We start from the raw sequence: 26,807 nt of genomic DNA on the forward strand, positions 1-26,807 counted from the left end.
CGTAGTCCTGGGATGTCTTTAAGGATGAGGCAGAATTTGAGCTGTCCTCCAGAGTTGGTTAACATTTGGAAAAGTCGAGGGGAGAGAGGGACTGATGTTTTAGATGAAGAAAACCTTGTGAGGAGGCAAGATTCATCATAGCTTGTTTGTGCTTGCGCAGAGCAGAATGGCCTTATGTGAGCAAATTGTGTGTGTGGGAATAGTGAGCAATGAGGTTGGGTAGATGAAGTGAGGTTAAATTATGAATTGCATGATTTTCAAAGGCCAGCAGAAGAGTTTCGCCTCGATGTGGTAGGTAATTGAGAGTCCAGGCTTTTGACGAGCTGAGAAAATGAAAAGATGGAGTGGTATTTGTATTGTTGATAGATTTTAGTAAGAGGAGAGATTGGAGGAGGCGGGGAGAAAATTGGGAATAGAGAGGTGTTTCAGTAAGAGTCCCATAATTAGGGAAAAGTGGGAACAGAGAGGAAGGAGTGAATATTTAAAATTTCGAAGGAGGGGCTCTTGGATGGCTCAGTTGGTTAAGCTTCCAACTTCGGCTCAGGTCATGATCTCGCGGTTTGTGGATTTGAGCCCCATGTGGGGCTCTGTGCTGACAGCTCAGAGCCTGGAGCCTGCTTTCGATTCTGTGTCTCGCTCTCTCTGCCCCTCCTCCGCTTGTACTCTGTCTCTCTCACTCTCTCAAAAATTGAATAAACATCAACAAATTTTTTGATAAAAAAATTTTCAAAGGAAGTTTTGACAGAGTTTAAGTGTTCAGTATAGAGGAAGGGTGAATCAAGGATGGCTAGTTTTTAAATTTTTGCTTTTTATCCTGATGTGAAAATCTCTTATTGGTGAAAATCTCTTAAATCTGTTGAAATATAATCTCCGTGAGGGGGTGCCTGCGTGGCTCAGTCGGTGGAGTGTCAAACTGTTAATTTCGGCTCAGGTCATGATCCCCGGGTTGTGGGATTGGGCCCTGTGTCGGGCTCTGTGCTGAGCATGGAGCTTGCTTAAGATAGATTAATTAATAAATTCATTCATTCATTCATTCATTCATTCATTCTCTCTGTCTCTCTCTCTCTCTCTCTCTCTTCCTCTGCTCCTCTCCTTCTGCCCCTCTTCCCCGCTTGTGTTCTTTCTCTAAAAATAATAATAAATAATAAAAATTTAAAAATATATATAAAAAATAGGGATACCTAGTGCTATGATCAGTGGTATCCCTGGCACCCTGGAATAGTGCCTGGTATATAGAAGTGCTCAAGAAATATTTGTTGAAGGGATGAAAGAATGCATTTTACATGTCAGTAGGTAAATTTTAGTGGCCATCTATAAATTTAGAACATGCCAATTTTTACTGCTAAAAATTATGACTGTAAAATAGTACTTGTTAACATTTTCTAGTAGCAAAAATTGTATATTTTTGTTGTAGAAAATTGGGAAAATATGTGAAAACACAAAAAAAGTTACATTTACTTCAAAGATAACTGCTGTTGGTGTATATATCCTTTCTGGGTTTTTTTGTTTGTTTGTTTTTGTTTTTTTTGGTGTGAGTACATATTCATTTATAAAGTGGATCATACAGTAATGCTGATTTATACCTGCATAAATGCCCTTTTTGAAAGTAAAATGGAACAATTTGAGCCTCCAGATAATGACAGTAGTGGATTATAACACGTGGAATAATGTAGGAGTCCACAAGACCGTGCTGTTACAAATCAGAAGGGAATGTTTCCTTAAAGTAGAATGCAAAGTAATGTAGAAGGATTGGTAGAAATAGAAGTATCACCATCTAGCAACCCCTGTAGCAACACAAGACAAGAATCATGAATGGCTGCTAAAACTAGGAGGCAAAAGTTTGATGAGAAACAGAATATTTTCGTGGTCTCAACGTATCTTCTCACGGGTTACTTTTTAATTACAAAGAGAAAAATAATAACCTGGCAGACACCACCTCCTCCAAGGGATGATAGTTAACATCACCAGTAATGGGACAAATTGACATCATCTCCCTTCTGCTGTGATGCACTGTGAAGGATACAGTATCATTTCTGGGGCAGTCCTGCCCAAAATGCAAAATCTGAAATTACTCATGAGATAACATTATAGAAACCCAATTGAGAGCTATTCTACAAATTAAATGGTTTGGGTTTTTCAAAAATGTCTAGATCATGAAAGATACTCTTCGAAGCTAGAGACTAAAGACACATGACAACCAAATGTTGCATTTGATCCTGGGGGTAGAAAAAGATTTTTCTTTTTTGTAAAAGATGGTAATGGAACAAATGGTGAGATGTGAATGAGGTCAACAGACTAGACAACAGCATTGTATTAGTATTAAATTAATTTCCTGATCTTGACAGTACACTGTGGTTATGATGAATCAGACAATGCACTTGTATTTAGGAAATACATCCTAAGGTGCTTACGGGTAAAGAGACATCATCACAACCTACTCTTAAATGGTTTAAAAAACATAGAGAGTTGGGGGTGGGAGAGGGAGGAAACGATAATGCAAATGTGGTAAAATGTTAACATTTGGGGATTTGGGTTACAGAATAGACGTGACTCCTTTGTACTATTTTTGCAATTTTTCTGTAAGAGATACTTTCTCAAAATAAATTACAAAAAAAAAAAAAAAAAAAAAAAGGAACCAGAGCTGTTGGATTAGTCACCAGTGAATCAGTGGATATTTTAATTAATTTACATAGTATTTGTATATGTAGTGCTTGCTGACTTTAGAGGCCATTATTCCTTATCTGTATTATGTGTTAACAATATTTTTTTTTAATTTTTTTTTTTCAACGTTTATTTATTTTTGGGACAGAGAGAGACAGAGCATGAACGGGGGAGGGGCAGAGAGAGAGGGAGACACAGAATCGGAAACAGGCTCCAGGCTCCGAGCCATCAGCCCAGAGCCTGATGCGGGGCTCGAACTCACGGACCGCGAGATCGTGACCTGGCTGAAGTTGGACGCTTAACCGACTGCGCCACCCAGGCGCCCCTGTGTTAACAATATTTTTTAAAACTATGTCATAATAAAGAGAAAGAACACTGGCTTAGTCATCAGAGGATGGGCTATTCTCTTAAGTCTGCAACTAATTGTTTAGTGAGACCTTGAGAAAATCACTGTTTCTGGGTCCCGGGTTCTGCACCTGCAAATGTTTGCAGGGAGCTGGATGAACTCACATGGATAACTGGATTCTAGCAGTTGTGTGATGATGGGTTCTGGACTCACTACCATGGTCGGAACTCAGGGAAATGTTGTCTCACGGTTAGCCACTTGAAAAAGGCCCAAGCCTTCTCACACAAGTAAACTGAAAAGATCCTCGGACCCTCCACTCTGGCCCTCCACTAGCGCACGCAACTTGTTAGCGGCACATCCTCTGAGTTGTATGACCAGTACTCTTTTTTCCAGCCGTTCATCATTTTCCAAAGACTTGCCTTGTGTTGTTAGTCACCCTTTCTTTTAGTCATTTAAAAAAGGAATGTGACTTTTCTTCGCTTTAAAATTTTCCAGTTCTTTCATATCTAGACTTTACCTTTGGAAAGTAATTTGCCATTATGGCAGAGATGAATAGGTAGGTGGACTGTTTTCCTCTAGGATCACGAAAGAGTTCAGTTGATAAGCAGTTGAATGTAGATGATCAGAAAGTGATGGGAATGGAAGTAAAATTTCAGAATGAAAATTAAGATTTTTAAGTTTGTGCGGTTAGTAATGTATCTTGTGAGGTTAGTAATGTAACCAGGAAGTTACTCTTGCTCTTCTAAGCCTTTCAATATGATTCCCCAAGAAAGACAAAAATGTAAGGATACCCAAAGCAGACACTCTGGTCTTCTACTGGTGAGGATGTAAATTAGTTTTGGGTTTTTTTTTTAGAGGTAATTTAACAATATTTATTAAAAATAAAAGAGATTATGCATGCTAACTTGAGTTCCACTTCTAGGAATTTATCCTGTAGAAATGTTCATTGCAGCATTGTTTATAAAGGTGAAAACTTGAACAGTGTTCATTGTTAGGACACTGCATTAATAAATTATGACATATCTTACAATAGATTCTTATACAGCTGTCAAGAAATAATATAAGATTTTTTATGTTAATATAAAATGGATTTCCTGTTGCTGTTTTTAAAAATTGTGACAAAATATATAAGATGTATTATTTGACATTTTAACCATTTTTGAGAGTACACTTAAGGGGCATTAAATACATTCAGTGTTGTATAACCATCAGCACTTTCTACATCTAAAATTTTTTCATCATCCGCAGCAAAACCTCTGTATCCATTAAATAACTTTACCTTGGGGCACCTGGGTGGCTTGGTCGGTTGAGCGTCTGACTTCGGCTCAGGTCATGATCTCATGGTCCGTGAGTTTGAGCCCCGCATCGGGCTCCGTGCTGACAGCTCAGAGCCTGGAGCCTGTTTCAGATTCTGTGTCTCCCTCTCTCTCTGCCCCTCCCCTGTTCATGCTCTGTCTCTCTCTCTGTCAAAAATAAATAAACGTTAAAAAAAAAAAAAATTAAGGGGCGCCTGGGTGGCGCAGTCGGTTAAGCGTCCGACTTCAGCCAGGTCACGATCTCGCGGTCCGTGAGTTCGAGCCCCGCGTCGGGCTCTGGGCTGATGGCTCAGAGCCTGGAGCCTGTTTCCGATTCTGTGTCTCCCTCTCTCTCTGCCCCTCCCCCGTTCATGCTCTGTCTCTCTCTGTCCCAAAAATAAATAAACGTTGAAAAAAAAAATTAAAAAAAAAAAAAATTAAGGGGCGCCTGGGTGGCGCAGTCAGTTAGGCGTCCGACTTCAGCCAGGTCACGATCTCGCGGTCCGTGAGTTCGAGCCCTGCGTCGGGCTCTGGGCTGATGGCTCGGAGCCTGGAGCCTGTTTCTGATTCTGTGTCTCCCTCTCTCTCTGCCCCTCCCCTGTTCATGCTCTGTCTCTCTCTGTCCCAAAAATAAATAAACGTTGAAAAAAAAAAAAAAAAAAAAAAAAAACTTTACCTTCACCTTTCCCCCCACCCCCAGGAGATTTTACATATTGACATGGAATATGGCCCAAGTGCATAATTAAATGATAAGGGAAGACTGTAAAATAGAATAAATACTATGATTCTACTAGTAAATTGTGTAGGGAATTATAGTATGTTACTGTAAGTGTGGAAAAAATCTGGGACTCTACATGTATTAAACTGGTAAAGGGGGATATTTGGGGAGATTTTAACTTTTCCGTTGTATTTTGGTAATTTTTTTGTTTTAAAGGGATGTGTAACTTTTCTAAGCAAAAAACAAGAGCTGTACTTTAAGTATTGTAAAACTTGGTGATTTGGATAACTCTGATTTTGTCTAATGAATAACAGACTTTGCTGTGTGGTTGCTGAATTTGAGTTTATATAGAACCTAAACACTTTATTAAAATAATGATGTTTGTTTTCACAGCTAGAGTTGGGAAGACATCACTGATTATGTCCCTGGTCAGTGAAGAATTCCCAGAAGAGGTAAACATTTTTATCTTTTCTATATTTAAAATCTTTTAAATTTATCAAAATTGAGTTAAAATGAAATAAATTCTGCTCTTTTTTTGGATGTGTTTCCTTTCTGACAGTTATGACTTTAAAAAGGCTCATATTAGTTATACAAGACATCCCTGAAATATAGTGCAGGAGAAAGAATCAAACTAGATCTGAGCCCACCTAAGTCCTTTGTTCTTCCTATGTTTTCTATTTCTTTTTTTTTTTTATTTTTATTTTTGAAGTTTATTCATTTTTGAGACAGAGTGCGAGCAGGGGAGGGGCAGAGAGAGAGGGAGACACAGACTCTGAAGCAGGCCCCAGGCTCTGAGCTGTCAGCACAGAGCCCGACACGAGGCTCAAACTCACAAACTGTGAGATAAAGACCTGAGCCCAAGTCGGATGCTTAATTGACTGAGCCACCCATGCGCCCCATTTCTTTTTCCCTCCCTCCCTCCCTTCCTTCCTTCCTTCCTTCCTTCCTTCCTTCCTTCCTTCCTTCCTTCCTTCCTTCCTTTAGTTTATTTTGAGAGAGAGAGGGACAGAGAGAGAGTAAGCATGTTCGTGCACACACAAACAGGGGAGGGGCAGAAAGAGAGGGAGAGAGAATCCCAAACAGGCTCTGTACCATCAGCACAGAGCCCAGCATGGGGCTTGAACTCACGAATCGTGAGATCATGACCTGAGCCAAAAATCAAGAGTTGGATGCTTAACGGACTGAGCCATCAGGTGCTCCTGTTTTCCTACTCTGATCTTGGCTAGACGTTTCTCATCTCTGTGCCTTAGTTGTCTCATCTGTAAAATGGGAGCTGGAAGGGATTATTAGAGATCATCTGAGCTGTTAATCCTTTCTTAAATATAAAACAGGTGAGTATTCCTTTAGTTTGAAGTAAGGGTAAAAGGTCTGCTGGTTTCCTGCCTGCCTTCCATCTGACACTCTCCAGTCTTTGAGGCATTAGAACCACTAGGATTCTGACACATGTATTTGAGAATCTTTAATATTATCCATTGCATCATTTTTACAGGTGAAGAAACTAATTCATTCCACCTTTACCTAAACTCAAAGGATTGTTGTGTCTCAAATGAGAATTGCTTAATAATCGTAGAGTGCCACCAAAAGTAAGGTGGTTTTATTATTACTTGCAATATATTTATTTATATTCTGGAAGTTCCAGGATAAGGGACTGCTGGCTAAGGCCTTATGTAAAGTTAGAATTTTGTTTTGGGAAATGCTATTGATGCAAATGGGGTGAACATTATTTCTCCTTTATTCTGTGTCTTCACATAGTACTATTAGCTCCACAATTTGCATTTTTCCCTTTTTTTTTTTTTACTCTTGTTTAGTTAGAAATGCATAAATTCACTGTTCAGACAGGAGTTTGATACATTATGTGGTAGTGTTCTCAGCAGCTACAAATACCACATGACCATTCATTGTTTCTTTTGCTTTTTTCTGTTCTTAAGTAAGATAGCTAAATAAGTAAGTAGTTAATTTGTGAAATGAAACATATTGTCATATGATTACTCAGAGTATAATACCTAAATGTTTTCTCTGATTGTTTAACTTAATTTAGACTTGTCATTTTAGCACTGTCCTCTTGGGTGTGGATAAAGCATTTTTAATGTATTAAAAAATCATAGTCTTTCTAAAAAATGGATTCATTAAGCAAGGCCTGTGTAGCCAGTTATCTTCTAGAAGAAATGAATTTTGATCATTATTTTATTTGAGAATTGCTTTGGATTAACATAGTTCCTCATTTGTATAGCATCTTAAACTTTCAACAAAATAGAATGAAAACAGCATTTTAAAAATCAAATGTTTGAAACACTAAATTAATTTAAGTATTGTTTTAGGCTGCATCAGATCTGAAGTATCCTTAATATGCATTATGCCCACACAGGTAGCATGTACATGCTTTTTTTTTTTTTTTTAATTTTTTTTTTTTTAACGTTTATTTATTTTTGACAGAGAGAGAGAGCATGAACAGGGGAGGGTCAGAGAGAGAGGGAGACACAGAATCTGAAACAGGCTCCAGGCTCTGAGCTGTCAGCACAGAGCCTGACGCGGGGCTCGAACTCACGGACCGCGAGATCATGACCTGAGCCGAAGTCGGACGCTGAACCGACTGAGCCACCCAGGCGCCCCTGTACATGCTTTTTTAAAAGAAATATTTTATCACGTAGCTTTTAATATATACTTGAATCCCGGGGCATATGGGTGGCTCAGTTGGTTAAGCATCCAACTTCTGCTCAGGTCATGATCTCATGGCTCGTAAGTTCAAGTCCCGCATTGGGTTTGTGCTGACAGCTTGGAGCCTGGAGCCTACTTCTGATTCTGTGTCTCCAGTCTTTCTCTCTGCCCCTCCCCTACTTGAACTCTGTGTGTGTGTGTCTGTCTCTCAAAAGAATTAAAAAAAAAAAAAATACGTGTATATACTTGACTCTGGTAAAGCACAAAAAATAAGCATTTAAAAGTGTAATAAATCTTGAAAGGGCAGGTATGGGTGAAAGGGGCTAATACAGATGAATTTACATGCTCTGTTAACAAGTTTGGTTGATAATATCCAAAGGGTTTTTTCCTTTATTTGTTTGCTAATGAAGGTTCCTCCACGGGCAGAAGAAATTACCATTCCAGCTGATGTTACCCCTGAGAGAGTTCCAACACACATCGTAGATTACTCAGGTAATGAATATCCTCTTGTGGCTGGCGCTGTAGGGTTAGTTTAATAGTCCTCCAAAAAAGTGTTCAAAGATAGGTGTTCCTTTTTCTCTAGCAGCAAATAATCATTTATGACTCTTGTCTCATTTTTATCTCCCCCCACCTCACACTCCACATAAAGCCTCCATCTTGCAGTTGTCTGTCCCAAATTTACTAAGTTGGGTTCCATAATAATGAAAAGGAAGGAGAGAGATGGCAAATGACAAGTAGTAGTTAAATCATTACCCTCCTTGAATTGGCCTGTTTGCAGAGGTAAGTTCTAGATTAGTTTTGTTATCAGGCATGTAGAAAGAGTTGTGCATTTGAGAATTTGTTGAGTTCTAAATTCGTTCTTTAACTTATCAGCCTTTATTCCCTTCCCCAAATAATAGATAAAACAGTTGTCAGCTTGTTTACATTATATGATAATAGAAGCACATTTGTATCACTTAATAATTTAAAAATTTTCTACCCACTGGTACTTACTTTTTTTTTTTTTTTTTCTTAATGTTTGTTTATTTATTTTGAGAGTGAGAGAGAACACAAGCTGGGGAGGGGCAGAGAGAGACGGGGACAGAGGATCTCCAAAGCAGGCTCCAAGCTGTCAGCCCAGAGCCTGATATGGGGCTCAAACTCATGAACCCTGAGATCATGACCTGAGCTGAAGTCAGACGCTTAACTAAGTGAGCCACCCAGGCATCCCTAGTACTTACCTTTTTTTTTTTTTAATGTTTATTTTTGAGAGAGAGAGAGCAGAGCATGAATTGGGGAGGGGCAGAGAGAGGGAAACATAGAATCTGAAGCAGCTCCAGGCTCTGAGTGATCAGCACAGAGCCCAACATGAGGCTTGAACTCATGAACTGTGAGATCATGACCTGAGCCGAAGTCAGATGCTTAACCGACTGAGCTACCCCGGTGCCTACTTACTATTTACTCTAGTACTTACTCTATTTACTCTACTACTTACTCTAGTACTTACTATTTAATCACTAAATTATTTTGCTTGCTTTAGGACTTCTTTAAAAAAAAAAAAAAGGAGCAGTGCCCAGCTGACTCCGTCATTGGAGCGCGTGACTCTCTTGATCTCGAGGTTGTGAGTTCAAGCCCTATGTTGGGTGTAGAGATTACTTAAAAATAAAAACTTAAAAAAAAACCCATAAATAAAAAAGGGAGTCCATTAATAGATGTCCCACTCTGATGGGGAATATTCATAATGTGGGAAGCTATGTGGGGTCAGGAGGTATATAGGTAATCTCTGTACCTTCCACTCAATTTTGCTATGCATTTAAAACTGCTCTAAAAATTAAAATCTGTTTGTAAGGGTGGTATAACTGCACTGTGGGGTTATATACACATCTACCATTAGACCTGTTCCAGCCAGAGATAATATGCTAGAAAGGGAATTCTGGACTCTTTATTTATTATCATGCTCCAGTTTTGCTTCTGGGGCCTGCTCCCTAGCTTGTATTGCCCAGATTCTCACCTGGCCTTCTGACCCTGTGTGTATGGACTCTTTGTCTGGGCTTCTGACTCCTCCACCTAGTCTTCTAGCTTGGGTTTCTGATCTCTTTGGCCTGACCCTTCTCAACTCTGGATCAGATGCTGGCCTAGATTTATCACACAATGCCTTCTGCTCTCGAGTGCCTGAGTTATCCTCTGCTAGACTTGTCTTTCAGTGCCAGCCAGCTTCCTTATCATAGCCCAGCTCTTTCCTTTCCCTGGCTTGCCCTTGTCTTTGCCACCTCATCTGGCACTACACTGCATAGATGACACGAGGGATGAAGGATATTGGGCGGGTGCCGTGTAGATGTTAGCTTCGTCATTCGTTTTTATGAAAATGTTTAAAATAATGGACGTTTTTTGACTTTGTCATTTGTAGAAGCAGAACAGAGTGATGAACAGCTTCATCAAGAGATATCACAGGTGAGTTAAAAAAAAAAATAGTTGCAGGTTTTTATGTGGGAAAACATCGATGATTCTGTGTCTTGTCTTTTTCATTCTCTCACTTAGGCTCTTTCAATTCTTTGTTGTTACTGCTTTGAGTATGTTTTTTTGCTATAAGTCCTTAGGAATTTTTCCTCTTAGAAGCATGCTAACTTTGGGGTTTTTTTAGGTTTCAAAATTTATTCTTCCTTTAGCCCAAATATATTAGCTAGTTGGTAATTAAATGTTACCATTTACATTTGTATTATTTTAAAATGCCATTAATTTCTTAAATTCTCTTATAGGCTAATGTCATCTGCATAGTTTATGCTGTTAACAACAAGCATTCTATTGATAAGGTATGAATGTGTGAGTTTTTTCACTATAGTTAAATTTCAGTGAAGGCACTTTTAAAATTGATCCTCAAAAAAGGGCTTCTGTTGTGAGTGGCACACGTAGGGCAGCTCCATTGCTCTTCGTACAGAATAGACATCAAGAGATTTCAGAAGCAAAATTTTTTGGTACCCAGGCAGCGGGTGATCATTGGTCCCGGTGCCCCAATAAAAAATAAAACTGATCCTCAGCTTAGAGTTTTAGGGGTCCAAGGACAGAGTATTTTTCAGAGAAGAGCCACATCATGGTTTAGCTCTTGTTAATTTTTTTTTAGGTAACAAGTCGATGGATTCCTCTCATAAATGAAAGAACGGACAAAGACAGCAGGTATTTTTTTTCCTCTGCAACTTGCTATATTGAAAAATTTCAAACTTGAGAGAAACGTTGCAAGAAATAGTACAGAGAACAGCTGTAAACCTTCCACTTTTAAAAAAAAAAAATTTTTTTTAGTGTTTTTATTTATTTTGAGACATAGACAGCATGAGTAGGGGAGGGGCAGAAAGAGAGGGAGGCACAGAATCCAAAGCAGGCTCCAGGCTCTGAGCTGTCAGCACAGAGCTGGATGCAGGGCTCGAACTCACAGACGGTGAGATCATGGCCTGAGCCAAAGTCGGACACTTAACTGACTGAGCCACCCAGGCGCCCTAGAGATCTTTATTTAGGAATTCATACAGGGAGATTTCTTTGAAATTCTTTGGAAGATATATGCGTGATGGGAAAAAGTAAGAGAGCACACCTTCTGTATTTTTCTGAGCAGAATGATAGTTTTGGGTATAGATGTTTTCAGTTTTAAGTGAAAATGGAAATCAAAAATTTTTCTTTCAGTATTAATCAATTGAACATGTTATTTATGAAGCGTTTGAGTATTTTTAAACATTAGGAAAATCAGATTTCTCTTTTGGTTGGACATTTTTGTGCCTTGAAACTATAAAGATGTGGTTCTAAACAGATGAACATGGTCATTGACCTTGCCTCATATATTTACAGAGGCAGACTTTGTGACTGCGATGGCATTGTGTATATGCTGTGTCTTGCAGCTCTGATGGCTCCTCTTTGTTATAGCTGTAAACTCTGTTGTTGTTTTTTTAATGCTTATTTATTTTGAGAGAGAAAAAACACACGTGAGTGTGAGCAGGGGAGAGGCAGAGAGAGAGGAGAGAGATAACACCAAGCAGGCTCCAAGCTTTCAGCACAGAGCCAACTTGATGCTCGATCCCATGACTGTGAGATCGTGACCTGAGCCGAAATCAAGAGTCAGACACTCAACTGACTGAGCCACCCAGGTGCCCCCGTAGCTGTAAACTTTGTAGTGACTTCTTAACGAGGTGAAAAGGGGAGAATGGCCCTGTGGAGCTAGTGTCCAGTGTGGTAGACTCTTGTCACTTGTGGCTGGTGGTTACAGTAATAGACAGTACAGGTAAATATCATTGCTGTCAACACAGAAGGGTGTTGCAGAGAGGGCTGCCTTGGAGGAGCCCACGGCCTTATGCTCCTGACACTTGCTTTTCTTGCTGAACACGTGAGCTGTTTCCAGAGGCAACTCTTCAGAGGAGGCATTTTTTCTGGGATCTGTCAAGCACTGTATTGGACCACTGAATTAAAAAAAATTAGTTTTACTAGGACAGCTTCCTGAAATTCTGTGACTAGTTTTGTAGCCCTGCTGGGAAAGGAGCTTTTTTTTTTTTTATTTATTATTTTTGGGACAGAGAGAGACAGAGCATGAACGGGGGAGGGGCAGAGAGAGGGAGACACAGAATCAGAAACAGGCTCCAGGCTCCGAGCCATCAGCCCAGAGCCCGACGCGGGGCTCGAACTCACGGACCGCGAGATCGTGACCTGGCTGAAGTCGGACGCTTAACCGACTGCGCCACCCAGGCGCCCCGGAAAGGAGCTTTTTTAACATTTGAAGATTGAATTGGGCTTTCTCAGGTGTGGCTGTTTTTTTCCCCCTCCCTGAATCATATGAGCATACTTACTTTTCTTGTGGTTGACTTGTCCCAAGGTGATCTGTGTCTTCATTTTTGGACCTTACACTTCTTTCCTGAGCCTCATACCTTAAGTTTTTGTTTGTTGCACATATATTTTTCCTTAGGATTTCCTTGGGCTGTTGTCACAGTGGTTCTTAATCACTTAATCACTGTCACCTGAGGTACTTTCAAAAACTACATGTGCCTTTTCCCCACCCCTAGAGTTTTAGAATCTGTAGGTTTGGAGTAGGGCTTGGACATGTGTATTTTTTTTTTTAATTTTTTTTTCAACGTTTATTTATTTATTTTTTTGGGACAGAGAGACACAGAGCATGAACGGGGGAGGGGCAGAGAGAGAGGGAGACACAGAATCGGAAACAGGCTCCAGGCTCTGAGCCATCAGCCCAGAGCCTGATGCGGGGCTCGAACTCACGGACCGCGAGATCGTGACCTGGCTGAAGTCGGACGCTTAACCGACTGCGCCACCCAGGCGCCCCATGGACATGTGTATTTTTTTTAAGCTCCATAAACTATTCTGAGCTCCCCTTCAGTTGCAAACCACTACCTTTGGAAACCTCCTGGCTGTTAGGAATCTATATTTGGATTATATAATGGGCCAGTCCCCTTTTGCATAACCATACTAGGGGGGTAAATAAATGCTTGCAAGAATTTCTCCTGCTATTTGGAGTTCCAGCAAGATGATTTGTTTTCTTTCCAAGCTCTCTTGCAGGACGTACAAATAACAGTTCCCTGCTAGACTCTCTTTGATAGTCCCCATTTAGATTTCTGATAGGCCTGTCAAATTTAACTTGTCTAAAACAAAATCCTTAATTCCCTGCCTACTCCCTACCTCACCCCCAAACGAATCTTTTCTGTCTCAGGAGATCTACTCATTTTGTCCAGCCAAAAACCTATGTATTTTTCCTGATTTCCTGCCTTGCCTTCCACCTCCATATCTAATCTACCAGTTGCTCCTATCAGTTCTGCTTCTAAAACATATCTCAAATCTGAATACTTTCTCTCCATCTTCACTGCTCTAATCCAAGCTTTTTAAAATCCAACCACATTTTAAAGACTTTTTATTACTGGAAAAAGTCAGACACACAAAAGTAGAATCGTCTAAAGAATCCCTCTGTATCTGTCATCCCACTTCAACAGTTACCAATTCATGACCCATCTTGTTTCGCTTATTACCCCTCCCATTGGGATCATTTTGAACAAATCATACTGTAAATATTTCAGTATGTATCTCTAAAAGACAATATATGACTCATTTTAAAATGATCAGATCATGTTGTTCCCCTACTCATAATTCTTCAGTGGCTTCTCATTTTTAAACTTATAAAAAAATGCACACTCCTCACCACAGCTTATGTGTATGTCCTTTGTTCCTCTTTCCAACCCCATGTCACACCTCTTTCCCTTCGCTTAGTACTGTCCAGCCACTCTGCCATTTTTCTTTCTGTTTTTCTGTTCTTTGGACTCACAAGGATGTTTTTTCAATTTGAGCTCTATGCGTGTGCTGTGCTTTCTTCCTGAACAGTTCTTTTCTGGCTCTTCACAGGGCACATTCCATTTCATCCTTCACTCCTTGGCTCAAATACCACCTTATCAGAGAGATTTCTCCCTGATTCCTATATAATTAGCCCCCTTCAATTACTCTGTCCCATATTCCCCTGTTTATTTTCTTGATAGCACTTACGGAATTGGAAGTATATTGTTTATTTGCTTATTGTCCATTTTCTGATTTTCACTATTAGAATGGGCAGGGACTTTGACTATCTTATATCCTGAATGCTTAGAATGGTACTTGGCTTTTAATAAGTGCTCAGCACCTGGATGGTTCAGTTGGAAGAGCTCGTGACTCTTAATCTCAGGGTTGTGAGTTGGGTGTAGAATTTACTAAAGAAAATAAATGAACCTAAAGATTTTTGAAAAAGAAGTACTGAGTAAATACTTGTTGAATATGAACATGCTCTCTAGGGGACCAGAGCTGACTACAGTAGAAGGTTCGTGTTGGGGGGATTAAGTAAAGCTTATTAGTTAGAATGAGTTTATGTACTTTAACATGGATATTTAAGGTCTTTTGCCTTCCTTATTGTTACAACATATCCTGTTTATTTCAGGCTGCCTTTGATACTGGTTGGGAACAAATCCGATCTGGTGGAATACAGTAGTATGGAGACCATCCTTCCCATTATGAACCAGTACACAGAAATAGAAACCTGTGTGGAGGTATGCATTACCGTTTGATTTTGAAATTTACTAGTGAATTCTCGCTAAACTGAGGTTTAAAATCAGATGTGGGAAGGTAGGGGATGGAGTAAATTACCTGCTGTTTGTGAAGTCATGTAAACCAGATAAAACAGATGACTTGGAAATGGCCGCTGTGTTCTTGTAGACATTACTGTTGTGATATCAGCAAAGAAAGATGTAGTTTTCAGTTTCTTCAGGCAATCTTATTATTACTTTATATTGATTAAAAATTGTCTTTAACTCCCATAACTGCTTTCAGAGTATAAAATTTTTAACTTTCTTTTCAGTGTTCAGCAAAAAACCTGAAGAATATATCAGAGCTCTTTTATTATGCACAGAAAGCTGTTCTGCATCCTACAGGGCCTCTGTACTGCCCAGAGGAGAAGGAGGTAACCCCATCACCCCCAGGCTATGTTAGTAGGGGCTGGAACGTGTAGGTGGTAACTCTAGTAGTGATGATTTTTTAGTAACTCTTAAGTCTTCTTCTGAACTGCTGAAATCTAAATTTATTGTCTCTCAAACAGTTACATTTTCTAGGTACTTCAAAGGCATTCATGTTAAATACTGTGAATAATATTCCAGATCAAATAGTATTTCAGGAGATGTCATTAAAACAAACCAAATAATTGGCAACAATAACAGCAGAAAGTCCAAAGACTTAAGTAATGGTCTCCTTGCTTTGCTTGGATAAAGTTCACAAACTTAAAAACACATACAAACGAAAGCCTTGTGTAGTAATTTGACATAGGTACAGCATGTAATACAACTCGAATACTCCTTTTTGTTTCATAGCTAAGAAACACAGTAATATCTAAAATTTAGCAATATTTGCCATAGACTTTTTTCTTTGTCTTTTTAAAAAATTGTTTTTTAATTCCAGTATAATTAACATACAATGTTGTATTAGTTTTAGGTGTACAATATAGTGATTCTACAGTTCTGGACATTACTCAGGGCTCATCGTGATAAGTGTGCTCTTAATCCTCTGTAGCTATTTGCCATAGACTTTTTTTTCTTTTTTCTTTCTTTTTTTTAATTTTTAATTTTATTTTTAACTTTTTAAAATTTACATCCAAATTAGCATATAGCGCAACAATGATTTCAGGAGTAGATTCCTTAGTGCCCCTTACCCATTTAGCCCATCCCCCCTCCCACACCCCCTCTCGTAACCCTCAGTTTGTTCTCCGTATTTATGAGTCTCTTCTGTTTTGTTCCCCTCCCTGTTTTTATATTGTTTTTGTTTCCCTTCCCTATGTTCATCTGTTTTGTCTCTTAAAGTCCTCATATGAGTGAAGTCATAGGATTTTTGTCTTTCTCTGACTAATTTCACTTAGCATAATACTCGCCAGTTCCATCCACATAGTTGCAAATGGCAAGATTTCATTCTTTTTGATTGCCGAGTAATACTCCATTGTATATATATACCACATCTTTATCCATTCATCCATCAATGGACGTTTGGGCTCTTTCCATACTTTGGCTATTGTTGATAGTGCTGCTATAAACATAGGGTGCATGTGTCCCTTCGAAACAGCATACCTGTCTGGGGTGCCTCAGTCGGTTGAGCAACCGTCTTCGGCTCAGGTCATGATCTCACAGTTGGTGAGTTCAGGCCCCGCGTCTGGCTCTGTGCGGACAGCTCAGAGCCTGGAGCCTGCTTCAGATTCTGTGTCTCCCTCCCTCTCTGCCTCTCCCCCACTCATGCTCTGTCTCTCTCTGTCTCAGAAATAAATAAGCCTTAAAAAAAAACCAAAACAGCACACCTGTATCCCTTGGATAAATGCCTAGTTGTGCAATTGCTAGCTGGTAGGGTAGTTCTATTTTTAGTTTTTTGAGGAACCTCCATACTGTTTTCCAGAGTGGCCGCACCAGCTTACATTCCCATGCCATAGACTTTTAAAATTAACTTTTATTTTTTTAATGTTTATTTATTTTTGAGACAGAGTGCAAGTGGGGGAGGGGCAGAGAGAGAGGGAGACACAGAATCTGAAACAGGCTCCAGGCTCTGAGCTGTCAGCACAGAGCCTGACGTGGGGCTTGAACCCACAGACCGCGAGATCATGACCTGAGCCAAAGTCGGACGCTCAACCGACTGAGCCACCCAGGCGACCCTAAAATTAACTTTTATTGAGATATAACTCACATACCTTAAAATTCACCCTTTTTAAGTGTACAGTTTGGGGTGCCTGGGTGGCTCAGTCAGTTAAACACCTGACTCTTGATTTCGGCTCAGTCATGATCTCATGGTTGATTTCTGGGATCGACCCCTGTATTGGGCTCTGCACTGACAGTACAGAGCCTGCTCGGGATTCTCTCTCTACCCCTTACCCCTCTTGCATGTACTCTCTCTGTTAAAAATAAATAAACATTAAAAATAAAGCATACAGATTAGCGATTGCTAGTATATTCACATTTATACATCTGTCACCATTATCTAATTCCAGAACATTTCACCATCCCAAGAAGGGATGTACCATTAGCAGTTACTACCATTCCCCCTTTCCCCAACCTTTGGCAACCACTAATCTACTTTTTATCTCTATGGATTTGCCAATTCTGGACATTTTAAATGGAATCACGCAATAGGTAGTGTTTTGCGTCTGGCTTCTTTCACTTCACGTGTTTTCAACATACATCCATGTTGTAGCGTGGATCAGTATTTCATTTCTTTTTATGGACAAATAATATTTCCTTGTATGGATATTCCACATTTTGTTTATTCATTAATCTGTTGATTAGCGTTTGGGTTTTTTCCACTTTTTGATTATAGTGGATAGAGCAGTTGTTAACATTCATACAAAAGTTTGAATACTTGTTTTCATTTCTTTTGAGTGCATATTAGCAGTGGAATTGTTAGGTTACATGGTAGTTCTGTTTAGTTTATTGAGGAATCACCAAACTGAATGGCAGGTTCCAATGTCTCCACATCTTTGCCATACCAATCCTTTTTATTTTTTTTTAGTGGTTTGTTATAGCCACCCTAGTGGTTGTTGGCATTTTGATTTGCATTTCCCTGATGGCTAATGATGTTGAACATGTGCTTATTGGCTACTTGTATATGGAGAAATGACAAAGTCTTTTGCCCATATCTTAATTGAGTTGCTTTTTTTTTTTTTTTTTTTTTGGTGCTGCCTTTTTATTGTTGACTTTCAAGAAATCAAAAGTTACAGATTTTTTTCCAGTAAAAGTTTATAGTATAGGTGAGTGGTTGGCTGACTTTGACCTAATTTGGCCTGCCACCAATTTTTATATAGCCTGTGAGCCAAGAATATAGATATTACACATTTTTCAATGACTGAAAAAAAAATCCAAAGGAATAATATTTTGTGATACGGAAAAATTATACAACTCTCAGATCTCCTCATTCATAAATCAGATGTTGTTGCAGCCCAGCCGCGCTCATTCCTTTATGTTTGTCCGTGACCGCTTTTGTGCTGCAAAGGCAGAGTTGAGCGGTTGCAGCGGGGCCCGGGTGTGGGTACTTGTCACTCCTCATCTGCTTGGCGGACTGCTGAGCGCACTGAACAGGTGGAACTCTATGGCCTGAGTCCCATGTGTGCCACAGTACCATAGCACTTCATTTTTTAATTGCCGGTGCATACCTATCACGCCAAAACAGGAGAAGAAACAGTTGGAGTTTTAGATGTCAAAGCAGATATGTTTTCTGAGCTCAGACCACAGTTCCAGCATCGGTTTTCGGGGGACTGTGATGAAAACGTGAAGGAAGTTTCCTGTTTTGTAACCCATCTGACTGTACACCGGAGGCCCTTCCCCTAACCTTCCATTGGGACTGGCTAATCTACAGTGTAATGACATGCTAACAGGCAGATATCAAGAAAAGAATCTGATTTTATAAACGCCTTCCAAGCAGTGAATGTGGTTGATTAAAATTACATGTTTACGGATGTGTGTCAGTATTGTCTGCATGTATCCACAAAATGATTTTTCAAAGAGGAAATATGTAAAATCTCATTACAGATCAGCATTAACAGATGAACATGTTCAGTTTTCACGATAGAGAACACTAACTTTGAACCCTAATTAAGCGAAATGTTACTCCTCCAAAAAGAATTCCATTTTTTTATTAGTAGATCTATATAGCAAATTTATACTCCATTATTATTACATTTTGAATTCTGTCAATTAAACCTTTGTGGAAATTTGATTCTCCCTTACACCTACATGATCTTCTTGATTTTGCCTGTTGGCCCCCAAAGCCTAAAACATTTGTTATGTGCCTCTTCACAGAAAAATGCTGACCCCTGGTATTAGTAATTAATCTGAGTTATCCCTTAATCCGACCCTGATTTACTCTTCCTTAATCCTGATTTCTTGTTCCATAATTGGAATGTTTCTTTCTAATTTATTCTTAGTCCAGTATATACTTGATTTGCTTCATAATAGTCACTAGGCACACTTGTTACAAACACCAGTTCCATTGTGATTCTGCCAGGTACCACATCCTGTGATCAAGGAAATTTGGGAAACAGTCTCATCCCGTGGAGATTTACCTGAGGCCCAGGCCCAGTGGTACATTAAATCCCCTCTCCTAGTTTGTTCTCAGTGCTTTAACTGCTACTTTTCCCCTAGGCCTATTATTAGTTCCGCTAATCTGCTAATCGCCCCTGTCCCTCCCCTGGTCCCATAAAAGTAAAACACCTACCACCATCTGTTCTTTGTTTCTCAGGTGGACATACCTGACCTAAAATCTGTAACTTTTAGAGACTAAACCTTGTTTTAGACAAGTATAAGTTTAGTGTCTAAGCTTGTACCAGAACCTTTTATTTACACAATAATAACTTTTTTTTTTTTTTTTTTTTAAAGTAAGGTCTATACCCAGCGCGAGGCTCAAACTCACGATCCTGAGATTAAGGGTTGCGTGCTCTATCGACTGAGCCAGCCAGGGGCCCCAAAAATAATAAACTTTTAATGCAGATTTGAGGTGGAATCATCAAAAAAAATATTCAAAATTAAAGCCTGATTATTAATTCAAAAATAATTCCAGTGATGATGGACTCTGTATGGCCCATGGAATCCTCTACTTAGCTAATAATGAAGAAGATGTGACTTGTATAATAATAAGGTTTTCTCTGTGAGGGTTTCAATTACTTATATGCAAACAATATTTTTATAAAATTTTTTTTTTTTCAACGTTTATTTATTTTTGGGACAGAGAGAGACAGAGCATGAACGGGGGAGGGGCAGAGAGAGAGGGAGACACAGAATCGGAAACAGGCTCCAGGCTCTGAGCCATCAGCCCAGAGCCCGACGCGGGGCTCGAACTCACGGACCGCGAGATCGTGACCTGGCTGAAGTCGGACGCTTAACCGACTGCGCCACCCAGGTGCCCCGCAAACAATATTTTTATTGTAAAAAATTTTTACAGCTTTATTGAATACAATTTTTAATACCTTGTAAGCATAGTCATATTTTGGCTTATATTTTAAGGTAGTTATTATTTAAATATTGTATTGAGCGAATACCTTAGACCACTTTAGTTTCTGATGCATTTCAAATTTTAATGAAAAATGCATCATTTTATTTTTCTCCAAATTACCTTTTTTTAATGTAGCTTTTTATGATGTGAGGAAAAACAAAATAAAAAGTTACTTTTCTGTTTTTTACATCTTTCTAGGTATTGCTACTTTTTTAAACATTTAGGTTATTATGTAACAGATTTTTAAAAGGAAAGTAAATAAAGTATAACAATGGAGTCTTTATTAATTCTGAGTATCTAATATTAGGATCACATTTATAGAAGTTATATCTTACCATTTTAAGTAAAAACTCACCCATGATTGTAGATGTTCTAGGTATGGCTCATTTAGTATGCTTACAGAGGAAGCCCTATGAATGCTTTCTAAATTTTTTACTTAACTTTTCTCAGTTCTTTATAATCTCTTTATATCTTAGGTTTTATCTTTTTCTCATATTAAATTGCTCTCCTAAAGACCCTATTTTTTTTAATGTTTATTTATACATTTGATAGAGACAGCATGAGTGGGGGAGGTGCAGAGAGAGAGGGAGACACAGAATCCAAAGCAGGCTCCAGGCTCTGAGCTATCAGCCCAGAGCCCAATGCAGGGCTCAAACTCACCAACTGTGAGATTCATGAAAGCCACCCAGCTGCCCCGTAGAGACCCTATTTAAAACAAAAAAAAGAAACGTTGTCTATATATGCTTGGGAAGAAAACTGTTTCCTTTTTTTTTTTTTTTTTTCTTTTTTAAGGGAGCGAGCATGCAGGAGCTAGGGAGAGGGGCAGAGGGAGAGAGAGAATCTTAAGCAGGCTCTGTGCTCAGCTCGGAGCCTAATGTGGGGCTCAATCCCTCAACCTTGGGATCATGACCTGAGCCAAAATCAAAGTCAGTTGCTCAACCAACTGAGCCACCCAGGCGCTCCATCTGTTTTCTATTTTTATTTTTATTTATTTTTAAAAAATTTTTGTTTAATGTGTTTATTCACTTTTGACAGAGAGAGAGAGAGAGAGAGAGAGAGAGAGAGAGAATGAATATGAGTGGAGGAGGGGCAGAGAAAGAGAGAGACACAGAATCCAAAGCAGGCTCCAGGGTCTGAGCTGTCAGCACAGAACTCAACACGGGGCTCGAACCCACGGACTGTGAGATCGTGACCTGACCTGAAGTCAGATGCTCAACCAACTGAGCCACCCAAGTGCCCCGTTTCCTATTTTTAAAAGAATTTCTTTTCTGCATTTGAGTTTGATAGCATGATCAAAACTCATCATTACTGTTTGTTCTGGATAGCATGATTGCGGTTAATAAGTACACATTTCCTCACCTTGCCATCTTCATTTCTCAGATTCAGACTGTCCATAAGAGATCTCCTTCCGGGTTAACACAACGTTTAGAGATCTTCCTGAAAGTTCCATTTTCTCAAAATTGTTGACAGCGCTTATCTTACAGCAATTATACAAATTAGAAGCCTGTGGGCCTTATTTTTAAATAGTAAAGTATTTATTCTATCCATTATAAATCCTAAAACAAAATTAAGGAAGTTGTCAAAATATGTCTCTAGCATCATTACTTATAAAAGTTTTACAGAGTCACAAAAGGCAAGATTCTATTTTAAATGTAATTCTGGTAAGAAGTTAATAAAAGCCTTTATGCTTCTAACCAGTGCTGTTTTGCCACCTCTTTGTGAATAAGTACACTTAATTCCCAACTTTGATACACACACACACACACACACACACACACACACACACACACACACACACGTAACCAAAACTTTAGTCCCATTCTTCTACCAGAAGATTGGTCAAAAATCAGAAATTGGTTATACCTCAGTAAAGTTGGGGGAAAAATCAGAAGTTGGGAAGGAAAGCCCTTATAAGTGACTTCATATTCTTTCTTTTTATTTTTTATTAAAAAAATTTTTTTAATGTTTATTTTACTTTTGAGTGAGAGAGAGAGACAGAGTGCGAGCAGGAGAGGGGCAGAGGAAGAGGGAGACACAGAATCTGAAGCAGGCTCCATGCTCTGAGCTGTCAGCAAAGAGCCCAATGTGGGGCTCGAACCCATGAACCAGGAGATCATGACCTGACCCAAAGTCAGACGCTTAACTGACTGAGCCACCCAGGCGCCCCGAAATTCTTTTTTTTAATTAGTATTTATTTATTTATTTATTCTGAGAGAGAGAGAGACAGCAGGGGAGAAGCAGAGAGAGAGATGGAGAGAATCCCAAGTGGGCTCCATGCTGTCAGTGCAGAGTCAGATGTGGGGCTCCATCCCATGAACCGTGACATCATGACCCAAGCCGAAACCAAGAGTCAGATGCTTATCTGACTGAGCCACCCAGGCACCCCAGTCAATTCAAAGTCTTTATGAAACAAAGGAGGGCATAAATAAATATTTCTTTTCTATATGACTGGAAAAATAAATCTCTCTAAAGATGAACTTCTTTTTTGCTTATCCTTGGAGAATTTGTGGTCATGAGGGGCAGAATTTGACCACTGTGTATATTGGTCTAAGTAAATAGTGCCTCATTTACTTAAAAAAGTTTTGAGTATAAAAGTTAATGGTTTAGGGGCACCTGGGTGACTCAGTCGGTTGAATGTCCGACTTCGGCTCAGGTCATGATCTTGCAGTCCGTGAGTTCGAGCCCTGCGTCGGGCTCTGTGCTGACAGCTCGGAGCCTGGAGCCTGTTTCGGATTCTGTGTCTCCCTCTCTCTCTGCCCCTCCCCCACTCACACTGTCTCCCTCTGTCTCAAAAATAAATAAACATTAAAGAAAAAAATTGTTTAATAAAATAAAAAATAAAAGTTAATGGTTTTGCTTCAGTTCATTTTTCATGTTGTATTTGATGTTATATGTTTGATAGTGAAAACAATCAGAACTATTCTTTTTTTTTTTTTTTTTTTAACATTTATTTATTTTTGAGGCAGAGAGAGAGCATGAACAGGGGAGGGGCAGAGAGAGGAAGACACAGAATCTGAAACAGGCTCCAGGCTCTGAGCGGTCAGCCCAGAGCCCGACGCGGGGCTCGAACTCACGGACCACGAGATCGTGACCTGAATTGAAGTTGGGCGCTTAACCGACTGAGTCACCCAGGCGCCCCAGTCAGAACTATTCTTAACATTGCTTATGAAATTCATATTTTGAAATCCCAACTATTTTTTATTTCATTTAATTTTTAAAATTTTATTTATTTATTTTGACAGAGAAAGAGAACTAGAGGGGCAGGGAGAGGGGGACAGAGGATCCAAAGCTGGTTCTGTGCTGATAGCAGAGAGCTGGATATGGGGCTCAAACTCACAAACTGAGATTTTCACCTGAGCTAAAGTGAGATGCTACTGACTGAACCACCCAGGTGCCCCCCAGCTATTTTTTTGTTTGTCTGTTTATTTTGAGAGAGAGGGAGAAAGAGAGTCTCAAGCAGGCTCAGTGCTGTCAGCGTGGAGCTTCATGCAGGGCTTGAACCCGTGAAATGCGAGATCATGCAAGATCACGTAAGCCAAAATCAGGAGCCGAACACTGTGCCTCTGAAATCCCAACTATTTTAATTAACATAATTGTTTCTTTTCTCAATGACGTTTAGATGAAACCAGCCTGTATAAAAGCCCTCACCCGTATATTTAAAATATCTGATCAAGATAATGATGGCACTCTCAATGATGCTGAACTCAACTTCTTTCAGGTAGCCCTATTCTTCAGGCATTTGTCTATCTTGGGGCGGGGGGGGGGGGGTTGATGAGAAAAGCTATAAAAAAACTTACTGGCTTCAGTAATGTTATGTTGATAAACGTGTCTCTTTCACGTAAAACTCTTTCACATCAAGCTATTTCAGTCTTTACCTGAGGTATAAAGCCCTCCTATGCATAGGAATTGAGGGGACTCCTTGACATTGTCATTTCATGGTATACAGTGGGTGTATTAAAGATGATGTGAAATCTGAACTCTGAATTATTTTTTTCTTTCTTGGTTTGTATAACATGGGTACACAGAAAACTCTGTATAAGAAACACAGTGGAAAGCGTATGGAAGGTTTCTTTCCTTCTGTGTATGATAGGTTTTAAATAAATAAGGCAAGGTGGAGATTGTCCTAATTTAGAATTTGTTTCTTTTGGTTACAACTGATTTAATGTTGTTTGGTAGATTAACGTTTTATATGGTTTGTGGTTTTAATGCTATTTTGTTTTTAAATTCATTTTTATGTTTTTTGCTAGAGAATTTGTTTCAACACTCCATTAGCTCCCCAAGCTCTGGAAGATGTCAAGAATGTAGTCCGAAAACACATAAGTGACGGTGTGGCTGATAGTGGATTGACATTGAAAGGTGGGTGAATGGTATTTTTCCCCCTTTTAACCTTTTCAAACTTTGGCAGAAGGTGAAGGTCTTTATAGCATTATGTATACTTTAAGGAAGTGTTAGTATTTACTGATATGCCTGAAATCTAACTTGGATACTCAGAAGAGACAGGCCATTGGTGGGGATAATCATCCTTACTGTCAGCATAAATTAGAGGTGGGGGAATTGCTTGGTTCTTAGGAATGCGGAGGTCCATCTGATGGACAGAGATTTCTGGGACAAATTTATCTTAAAATTCTTACTACTTAAAGGCATCTTTTAGATAGAAACTATTTTTAGGGAAGACATTTTGTCTACCAGTCATATTTACTGAGTAGAAAATGTTCCTTGTGGAATGTATTCTGGAGCCTCAGTGAAATAAGAAACAAAATTGAAAACCATAGTTTTCCATTACAGAAATAAGTTCAAAGAGCAATAAAATGACTTCCGTTTATTTTTATCATATAACTGTGAATGTCGATGTATTCCTTAGGAGTCACTTTTGGCTCTTTTATCCATTGGCATCTCTTGTTGACATGGGTGTATGTGAAATGATTCTGAAATCTGTTGTGTTTCATTCAGAGACTTGCAAACTGCATTTTGATTTGACCTTCCATATGCAAAGCTTTATGCATGTGTTCATGGATCTAACTCTTGCCGTTATGAGTTACGTGCTTTTCTCCCATGTGACTTTGTACCCTTGTTCACATCAGCCGTACTTACTAATTCATTTTATTTCAGGTTTTCTTTTTTTACACACACTTTTTATCCAGAGAGGGAGACACGAAACTACTTGGACTGTGCTTCGACGATTTGGTTATGATGATGATCTGGATTTGACACCTGAATATCTATTCCCCTTGTATGTACCTTTGGCCTTCTAATTAATTTTGCTTGCCAAGTATTTTAAGTTTTATTTAGTGCACAGTTTAGGTAGGCTTTGAGCTACTCAGGACTAATTTAGATTTATAGAGAGGTTTACAGCAGGGTTTGTCAACCTTGGCACTATTGACATGTTGGACTAGACAGTTCTTTATTATAGAGTCTGCCCTGTGCATTATAGAATATTTAGCACATCCATAGTTGCCAGTAACACCTCCTCCCCCAGTTGTGACAACTGAAAATGTCTGTTGTCTCTAGAAATTACCAAATGTTCCTTCAGGAGTGAAATCACCCCCACTTGAGAGCCCCTGATTTATAGCATGGCATAAACTTTTCCTCTTCTTCTCATGGAGAATATAAGTATCTTTTTTTTATTCATCTTACTATGGAAGGAGATCATAGGTGCTGGACAAACTTGCATTTGGAGTCAAGAGGTCAGAGTCTATTAGTTCACTTATTTTCATTGGTCCTTCTTCTAAGTTTTATGGCCTTTTCTTAGCTCAGGGTAAAAAAAGTATTTTTCCTAAATAGCCAGCCTGTTTGTAGTTATATTCCTGTAGATAATGCTGTGTGTAAGTTGCGCTTGTTAAAAAACAGACCAGTGTCACCTAAAACAGGAGACTGCCTTACCATTGGTTGCCTTTCCTGTGCCCTAGGGAGGTGGGCTTTTCAGGGAAGTGATGTCCCAAGATCTAGCCTTTTGGGTCTTTAGCCTTTCTCTCTCTCTCTCTTTTTTTTTTTTTTTTTCTCCCCTGTGGCACTTTGTCTTCATATTGTCCCTTTTTATTTTAGCATAGCACCCCTCGCTCTCTATGTAAGGATTCAGAAAGATTCTTGTTTTTTTCATTTCTCATCAAGAAAGCAAAGTTCTTTCAAGCTGGATTCCTGGTCCATTAGGTCTAAGTTGGAACTTCTCTTGTCAAAGTTAGTAAATCTTGGCTCAAGTAATTTCCCAGATTTTTCAATAAAAATATATTGAATGAATGAATTTGTCCTGGGATCTTTTGTCAAGTTTTCTGTGCCATTAACATGGGTAGATAAATTTTACAGGAGATTGCTTACTGCTTTCTTAAGCATGACAGTAAGAAAATGCCATTGCTAATGGCTTTGTGGTTCACACTAATATCTTCTCAATTTCTTTAGGCTCTTTGCCTTTCGTTTTCTGTAGAATAGCCCTGTAAAGCCACCACTTGAATCTTTCTAGCCTTCTTACTAAACTATCTCCTTCTGTCCTTCATACTGCTGCTAGATTAATAGATTTATAAATACAGATTTGCCCACGTCACTTCTCTTTGAGCCAGGATAAAGCTCAAGCTTCTTAACATGTTATACAAGGTCATTCATGATCTGCTGTGCTCATGCTCACTCCCTGCCTTCATTCTAGAAGTAAACACTAAGC

General features: G+C 39.2%; 1 protein-coding gene and 1 non-coding gene across 10 annotated transcripts in view; both read left to right on the top strand.

Annotated features, from left to right (window-relative positions):
- Nucleotides 1–26,807, top strand: part of RHOT1 (ras homolog family member T1) — a 65,236-nt gene that overhangs the window by 13,289 nt on the left and 25,140 nt on the right. For 8 of the 9 annotated variants that reach the window (XR_015243985.1, XR_015243986.1, XM_086686571.1 and 5 more), the window contains exons 2-11: nucleotides 5,414–5,472; nucleotides 8,086–8,167; nucleotides 10,062–10,105; nucleotides 10,411–10,464; nucleotides 10,773–10,825; nucleotides 14,592–14,700; nucleotides 15,009–15,110; nucleotides 23,778–23,876; nucleotides 24,406–24,514; nucleotides 25,268–25,388. Coding sequence is in view for 7 of the 9 variants with exons in the window: in XM_086686571.1 (XP_086542697.1) it covers nucleotides 5,414–5,472; nucleotides 8,086–8,167; nucleotides 10,062–10,105; nucleotides 10,411–10,464; nucleotides 10,773–10,825; nucleotides 14,592–14,700; nucleotides 15,009–15,110; nucleotides 23,778–23,876; nucleotides 24,406–24,514; nucleotides 25,268–25,388 (832 nt within the window). In the remaining 2 variants the exon portion in view is untranslated. Of the gene's footprint in view, nucleotides 1–5,413; nucleotides 5,473–8,085; nucleotides 8,168–9,194; nucleotides 9,273–10,061; nucleotides 10,106–10,410; nucleotides 10,465–10,772; nucleotides 10,826–14,591; nucleotides 14,701–15,008; nucleotides 15,111–23,777; nucleotides 23,877–24,405; nucleotides 24,515–25,267; nucleotides 25,389–26,807 lie in introns of those variants that run through there. The other variant, XM_086686576.1, reaches the window with a different exon arrangement.
- LOC112855936 (U11 spliceosomal RNA) lies at nucleotides 10,532–10,665 on the top strand. The gene has a single exon (XR_003223066.1). It is a non-coding gene; the product is annotated as a U11 spliceosomal RNA (small nuclear RNA).

This window comes from Puma concolor, chromosome E1, assembly GCF_028749965.1.
Source record: "Puma concolor isolate L17-30 chromosome E1, mPumCon1.1.hap2, whole genome shotgun sequence".
Classification (NCBI taxonomy): domain Eukaryota; kingdom Metazoa; phylum Chordata; class Mammalia; order Carnivora; family Felidae; genus Puma; species Puma concolor.